The sequence below is a fragment of the Leuresthes tenuis genome, unplaced genomic scaffold (genome assembly GCF_036924035.1).
Source record: "Leuresthes tenuis unplaced genomic scaffold, fLeuTen1.0.hap1 SCAF_2, whole genome shotgun sequence".
NCBI lineage: Eukaryota > Metazoa > Chordata > Actinopteri > Atheriniformes > Atherinopsidae > Leuresthes > Leuresthes tenuis.
Window position 1 is genome coordinate 6655905 of NW_027325356.1, and position 8563 is coordinate 6664467.

General features: G+C 36.9%; 1 protein-coding gene across 1 annotated transcript; it reads right to left on the reverse strand.

Moving 5' to 3' along the window:
- Positions 1–849: 849 nt before the first annotated feature.
- On the reverse strand, positions 850–2540 carry LOC140302370 (guanylyl cyclase-activating protein 2-like). Its single transcript, XM_072381198.1, has 4 exons — positions 2343–2540; positions 2099–2248; positions 1056–1164; positions 850–977 (listed from the first exon to the last, which is right to left on the reverse strand). The coding sequence occupies exons 1-4, from the start codon at positions 2538–2540 to the stop codon at positions 850–852; spliced, it is 585 nt and encodes a 194-aa protein (XP_072237299.1).
- Positions 2541–8563: the final 6023 nt, after the last annotated feature.

An 8563-nucleotide genomic window follows, 5' to 3' on the forward strand; every position in this document is an offset into this window, starting at 1 on the left:
GGTTCTTTGAACTTTCTAGTCCAAGTTTTAGTTAGATTTTGTCCAAAGTTGGCTGTTCATGGTTGGTGAAGAGGTCTCCCTCTTTATCTGTAATGATGTACATGTATGCACCATGAGCAAAGAAGTGGAAAGCATCTTACCAAGATGCACCAATTATCAGCACACGTAATTAAGTTGGTGATAGTCATGAAAACCCCATGTGTTGCTTTGCAAATAATATACTGGCTCAATAGAGATTTTCAGGATTCACATGCAGTCACGTAATGAAGAATTCAGGACTTAAGTGAGTCTGTGATGCCTCAGCATTACATTGAAGAGTGGGGAAAAAATAACATAACTATGATATGAAAATGATTTTTTCTTTTAATTGAAATTAAAATCTGCATTTAAACAACAACAGGGAAGTAAATAAATATTTTTCTATTGTACTTTGATTCAGAACACATAGTCATGACATAATGTGTCGTAAGATCAATAAAAAACATATTGAAAGGATAAATTATTTACAGAATGACACTTTATGACAAGAAGGCTGCTGAGGTGCATTTGCAAACAATATTTATATATTGAAAATAAAGGAAATTCTTGCTTGAATGATATTTACAAAAATAGCATGATATTCAGCCAAAGATAATGTTCGTAATCACTGTATCCCTTTATCCCTTTACAGTACAAAATGCCAAAAGATGGCCCTAAAGACAGCTTTTGAGAATATAAAACTTGCATGCTCTAAGCAAGTATTGTGAAGATTTGATAAATATGCTTAATAGACATATCCAAGTCTGCTTAATTTCATCCAAAATTGTTCTCCCTCTGTTGGCATTAAAAAGGCCAATGTGCTTTGACTCTTCAGAAGTGTGCACTCTTTCTCCTGTGCTCCTGCACCCATGCTGCAGGGTTCATGTCTAACCTCAGCATGTTAAGCACCCACGGGTCCTGCTGGGCACCTTTAATGAACTCTTCCATGCTGATATGACCTGTGCAGGCAGAACAACAACAAAGCAGGATTGACGTTTTCTGTTTCCCATGTAAGTATCACAATACTAAATACTCACCATCTCCATCAGTGTCAACAGCTTCTAGTATTCGATCAACCACTTCATCAATTGTAAGCTGTGAATCATCCGTATCTGTTTTCGAGCATTTCTTAATTCGAGAAATGCTCTTGAAAAAAGATATAGAAGACATTATATTGGATTTCAATAACTCATTAAGTTTCAGGTCATTCACTTTTTTTAGCCTAAGTTACTGTAAAATTAAGCATAACACATTCAACAACTGCCCAGGATTTAAACTGATGCAGTGCAATGATATAATGAATTAGGTGGGAATTTCAACTTCAGCATTATGTTAACTTTGACTTTTAATGTAAATCTAGAATGGATCACTTTTTCATAAGGGGAAGAGGAACGATATTTTATCATTTATCATCAAAATACACTTTAAGAAACTGGCATTGGGAAAATCTCCTGATGATGATTAATCTATCACGTTACGTAGTTAAATTTTCAAAGATAATGTTAATTTAAAAGCTGCTGTAAGTTGAAAAAATATTTCCAGCAGTGTAAAAGTAGAACCAGTGAAAAAAACAAGGCTGTTTTAAATTTGAACCAGGGATATCATGTTCTTTAGATTAGCAACAGCTAATGATTCAGCATAATGAAGATGAAAAGTTGTCCCACAGTTAATACTTATGTACTCTACTTAAAGAATAGATAAAATAAATTAAAATTATTATTTGACTGAAACAACATTATTGACATGTGATGGTATTAAAAGTGCTTGTGGATATAATACAGTCATATTTTTTCCCACCCGTCAAAATCAAAACGTCAGCAATTTTAACTCTCACCAGTTACTACTGTGAGCTTAGCAATGTGGTGAAATATCAACATTTAAGTCATTTCCACATTTTAGATAGTGACCGTGAAAAATGGGAGCACAATCAAGTGAAGGCATGTCAAAGTCCATAGCTTGTTCATTCAATGAAATATACGCTGAACTGCATAATTTGCTGCTTAATTTTGAACCTGAAACTTGCATTCTGTTAGAAGGGGAAAAAAACCCAGAATCCTCAGCTGACTCTTAACTGACTTACATCAATTATTGACTTTAACTCCTTCCTGTCCACATAGCCATTGCCATCTTTGTCGTACACCTTGAATGACCAACGCAGCTTATGCTCCAGATCACCCCGAAAAACAAGATTCAGTGCTGCCACAAACTCCAGGAAATCAATAGTATTGTCCTACAAAGTAAATTTAAAGCGAAAAAACTTGGTCACATTTCAACACTTGTGAAGAAGTACAGCTAAACAGGCTGTGACAGTTTTGTTTTCTCACCCCATTTTTGTCAAAAGCTCGAAACATACTCTCCGCGTATTCAGCCGCTTCTCCTGTCGGGTCCACGCCAAAGAAACGCTTGAACTCGTGCAGAAAAAGAACGCCACTTGGGCACTCAGTGACAAATTTTTTATACATATCTTGAAGGGCTTTGACATCAATCTCTTCACAGCTCTCTGTTTGCTGTGTCTGCCCCATGACTAAATCACAACAGTCCATAGTCCATTAGATAGTAATCTCCATCATAGAGTGGCCTGACTTGGAATGGTGCATCTCTTACTCTCAGGTTTTTCTTTTAAAATAATCCTCTGGAATCCCCCTCTGAAATCCTCCCGTTAGAGCATGAGCCAAGTGATTACTGTAGCCTCAGGATTACTTTGGTGTTATGTAGGGTTTCCTCACATTGGCTTGCTCAAATGTGGGTCGAACCCAACTAAAAATAATGACAAGTGCACTCCAATTGCCAGGTACGACTAAGGACAGCATTACTTATGCGATGAGAGGGAAAACAAACTTCAAAGAAGAAGTGTGTTCACTTCACCAAGATATCGGTAACAACTAACAGGTTACCTGTCCTGAAAAAGTGTTTCCTCGCGAGAAGTAGAGCTTTTGAATAGAAGAAGTAGACAAATATTCCCCCTTCTTTACTACACTATGTGTGAAGTTAAGTAAGTGTTAAAAGTGTTAAACCAAGAGTGTAAAGTAAGTTTGTAAGTTTGCTCTGCACCAGTAATAGAAAGGAGCTACAATGGATGCAGAGAGTCTGTGTCAACTTGTGAACATGTCTGACAGGCACAAGGCCAATAAATGGTAACTTTTGTAGGTTACTTTGTCAAACAGAGAGACCCATGTCTCCATCCAAAGCCAACTTGGAGATATAATCATTCCAGTGAGTCTTGGGTGAACTCCTCTCCAGAATTTCCAAATCACCAGTCACTTGAATTTGAGATTAATTTCAGACACAGGAGAGCTAGTTTTAGAGCACATTCACACCGGGACTTAAAATAGACTCTACCCCTTCACATATCGGCAGAATGCTGTCTATCTTCTTCTTATTACACAATAATAAGTATTTGAATTTCTCTGGGTATCTACATTGTAATCATTGAATCTCAGTATTTTATTTTTTTGTATTACTGGTGAGCACACAGATTTAGTCTTGAGTTTAATATCAGTATGCATTAGTCTCCAATGTGTGGAGTCAATTGGTTAATAGGATTCATTCATACAGCTTACTGGTCACTTTTTTGTATCACCAAGAGTTAAAAGAACATGTATATATTTTTTGATTTTCATGTCGTAAAAATGACTTATTTCTTATTACTCCAACTCAGGCACAATGCTTTATAACCACAAATCAGTGGTATCAGCCTAACAGCTTATGCCAAAGTCTTTTGCTGTTCCTAATCAGTCTTAGTGTTGCCTCTTTTGAAAATAAGCCAAGAGGCTAAAGCGCTCAAGGTCATGCTAATCAGGAATTGTTATATCAATCTCTTTTAATTAGATTGTATTAGATAGGCTAGGAAAACAAACTCTTGTGCAATGACAGGGCTCTCGCTGTGGCCCACAACAACCGTCTGATAAATAGTTAACGCTTACTGGTTGGAGTCAGCATGATTTTATTAGTATGTCTCACATTTGAACTGAAAGAGTGTAGTATAGCTACTTCTTCATTCTTCCTGTGTATGTCACAAAGTTGAACCTATACTCTTTTTAAGTCTAATGATTTGTTTATAGGCTTAAGGAAAAAAGGCTTTTTTTTGGTTCTGTTGATTTTAGTGGAAATGTCATGTCCTGCATCTTTAGGTGAAGTAGGCCTGGAAATATTAAGCACCTTCTGCATGAGTTTGCGCCTGTCAGTTAGCCTTAGCTCCAGAGCAGAAGAACATAGCACATAACTGTAACCTCTTATAAAGGAGCAGGTTCACTCTACTTACCCATTTAGCCGCTAAACTGTTGCAGTTTTGATAACATTAGGAAGCAATATTAAACTTGTGATATTATTGGGGATAAGGTTCTTTAAAACAAAGCACACACAAAAATATTTTTGGTCCAGAAATTCAAGCTTTTTTTTAATGAGTGAGTGCTTAAAATGCAGACTCACTCTTTGAATTAGAGAGAATTTACTTCAACTTCGGGGAAAGGGTTTAGAATGTCAAAGCCTTTGCAAAACAGTAATAAAAAAGTACTTTGTGAACTTATCATAAAGATGTGCTATTTAGAACCAAAAAGCAGTCAACAAGAATACAAAATTAGGTCTCAGAAGACACTTGTTAGGTTTGGGCCTAAACAAGTGACAAGTTGTGTTCAACATACAGTATTGGCTCTGCCATTGAAAAATATTTCTCTTCTTTATCATGAAAAACTCCCGGTTTACACAATATGTTTTGAGTCTTTTTCATCTGAACTATAAAGCACCACCCAAATATATTTATATATATATATAAGATATATAAATAGATATATTATAGATATATAAGTCATATCTGAGTAGACATATCATGGTTTGTCCAGATGCTCCTGTCTGTCACATCATCATAAAAATCAATGCCCCAGCTGCAGCAGAAGTCATGCACACCCATATAATCACATTGCCTCTATTTTTTACATGTGATCCTAGTCTTCTCTAGTTCCTGCCTACAAAGTTCCTGCTCTCTCTCTGTTAAGTATATCATTTTGACAGCGGCATTTCTGCCTGTGTTGAAATATTTCTGAACTTAACTGTGCTTAGTCTGGGAATCTTTTCATGCTGATGTCTAATTGGTTTGTTGCCACTTCATTAACTGTGTTATCAACACTTAAATCCTCAAGGTGAAGGGAGGCTAATCTATCTTATCTGGCAAAGGAGGGCCACAAGAATGATGCCGATGCCTGTGCTTAAACTGTACCGAATACATTAAATAATGTAATAGAATGTAATAGCTTTTATGCATATAGTCAATATTCACTATAAATATTCTTAAAGTTACAGAAAAGGGTTACAGTTACTTTGTTCTTCTTTAAATGAGCAAATGCGAATGTATGAGTTTAATGAGAAGGGGAAGCTAACCTAATGTTTTTTTAACTATTCTTTTGTTGTTCCCTTTACATATTTTGAATTCAGTTATTAATTTCTATGACATTATCAAATAACTTAGGACTCCAGCTACCTCCAATAATATAGGACAAATTAAAATAGTCACTCTCTTATTCTGGCCATTTAGTTTTTATCCAACAGAAAAATGTTTCTATCATGTGTACTCATATCTGAATAGATTTTCTGAAGGAAAGGATATCAAAGGGCGTTGATATTTTTCACTGAAAGTGTTGTTTTCATTTTTATTGTTGGAGATTACAAAAAGTTGACCTGCCTTGAATACTCCATCTATCCAAAAATGATGGGATAATCTGTACATGTAACAACAGCATAAATGCAGCATATCACATGAAAAAAAAAACAAAAAAAACTTGGCCCTGTGATGGATTGGTTACCCGGCCAAGATCAGGCAAACAGGACCGCTATGACATTTTTGGATGTTTGAGTTGTTTTAGATGCTTCAAAGTTGCTCTTCCTTTGTCCCTGCTTCTGTAGCTGTTAACTTGGCACCATCATGAGAATTTCTCCTTGCTTCTTCAAACAGAGATTTCTCTGACTGCTGCTGAATGCAGATGAGATACTAACTATTCCTCAATACGTCACACAACCCCACTTAAAAAAAACTGAACTGAACTATCCCTATAAATGAATATAAGGCCAGTCTTCAGGGGTTGTCTAAATTTGCAACTGTAATGTCACTAAATTAAGGGACCGTATCAGAGGATTTACTGAAAGGTGTAATGGGATATTCTATCCATGACTTAAAGTTGCCAACAAAAAAAAAGCAAAAAGTAAGGAAAACTAAATTCATTAATTGAAATTTAAACTTTCTTTTTGGCTGTATCTAATTTGTAATAATCTACTACAGGACACTGCATGAAACAGTGTAAAGCACAGCCTAGACTACTTCACAGTGTTTGACTTTTAAGGTACTATTTATTTTTAATACAAGAAAATAAAACCATTACAAATGTATGTTGTTGTATGTGTAGCCAAATTATATATCGCCGACACACAAGGCACCAACAATATATATTTATAGCGGACACACGTAGTGTGATGTGATAAGATATAAGGATTTATCCGAAAGTTCTCACTATCTGAATAAGCCTTTAACCTCGTTTTAGGGCACCACCTTCAATCGAAGGAAAACGACAGAATCTCACGATGCTGGTATGTTAAATTAATAATCAATGATTAATTAATAACTAATAAATTCCAGTCTCATATAGTCGCTACTCGTGAATTCTCGTTTTGTTGGACTCACACGTACGTAAAGAACACATACACAAAAACCGGTTGATTTTATATATATATATATGACTATATAACTATTTATTAAAATGACATGACCAAAGACATGAACCTTAAGACAACAGGAGAAATGCTTTGAATATGGATGATTATATAAGAAACAGTGAATTGAAAAGAACTAAGGGGAGGGGATGGATGGATACAGGAATCATTCAAATAGTCTAGGTTTGTTACTATTTGAATTAAAAGACTAACAACTTGGGTTAGTTTATCATTTTAACAGCAAATTCTCTCGACACCCACCGCATACCGTCTGAAATGTAAGAACAGGGCAGATCTTAAGGTTAGGTCAGCTCCGAACCACAGGTCATCGCCAGCGGGTCCCACTGGGTCTCTCTCAGTTCCGCGTCTTGCGGCCTTCGTTGTGGTTGACTTTCAGGGACTGGACCGGTCGCTTTCCTGCGCCGGAGAATAAGCCTTCCTTCTGGTAGCTTGAAGACGAACGGGTGGTGTGTCTGAATTTTCCGCAGATAATGATAAAATTGTCCAAGGGTGGACTTGGCTTTGGTTGCTGACCAACTCTGATGAGGTGAACTTAAATTCACCACAGATTGACAAAAAGGTTGACAAGCTGAACGCTGGCTCCTTTTGGTGATGAAAAGTAGGTGAGGATGCTGCAGCAGCAGAGTTTAAAACGTGCTATAGAGAGGAGACGAGAGGAGATGACGGACGAACAAAAACGCAAAATGTATCTTTCTACTACATTCTTCTCTTTCTGTCTTTGTTCGGACCTTCTTCTTCCCTCTCATCTTCCTCTCCTGCCATTTTCACTCTCCTCCAGACTCTCATTCCATCAATTAGAGCTCTCTGCTCTTCATCTTCTCTACTGATCTGGACTTTCAATATTCTCTCACAATATTCCGTCCATGTTCTATTGAAGAACCCATGCGAACTGGGCAAAACTCATGACTTTTCCTCGCGGTTTCCGGAGTTTGATTCACGGAGGCGGGGCATGACGTAGGCCTACGCTACACTTTCAGCCAATGGTATGCCTGAAACTGTTGTGACGTCTGCCTGGGCGTATTTTGTAAGGCGACCTGCAAGGAGGTTTGCGTCAAAGGAATTCGACTCCTGCATTCCTCTGTCTCATAAACATTTGTTCAGAGGATTCTAAAACACCATAACTTGTTAAGATATAAAGGGTAAAGATATAGCGTAAACTTAGGATATAAAGACATCAAAAACAACATAACATAACATGATGGTTATGAGTCTCAAAATTCAGATGGATATCTGTAGAGTTATGAAGTATGAATAACGAACCAACCAATGTTATTTTCCTGTGTTAAACACAGAATACAATAAGAAACAGCTGATTATTGGTTAATAGTTGCATTATTCCATATAAATGTCACATGTCATATGCAAGTTGTTGATTAGTTTGGGTTTAACTATTCAGTACTATGAACCACTCGGGGGCAATGTGGCTCCATAAGCTGATTAGTAATTTTCCAAAATAATAATATCTTCCGTATCGTTCCACGTACGATCATGAAAAAGGTATTAAAATGCAGCTTGTGATATCACTGAGAACACGAAAGAACTTGTACAAAGATACAAAGCCCATTTAATACAGTTTCAAGATTCAGCTAAAAAGTGATTCTGGGTGAGATCCTTTTGAGAGGTCCGTGCAGCGTCTGTCTCTGGCTTGAGTAAGAGTCAGAGCAAACGGTCACCATCATTTACTTTGACCCATATAGGGTCGGAAGGGTCCTGTTCTGGTTTTCCCCAATACTCTCCTGAGAGGGTCCGTTGTTTGTTCAGCTTAGTTAGCACTAAGCTATTAATGCATTTATCTAAATTTATGGCACAGGTCTGTGGAAAGAGGGGC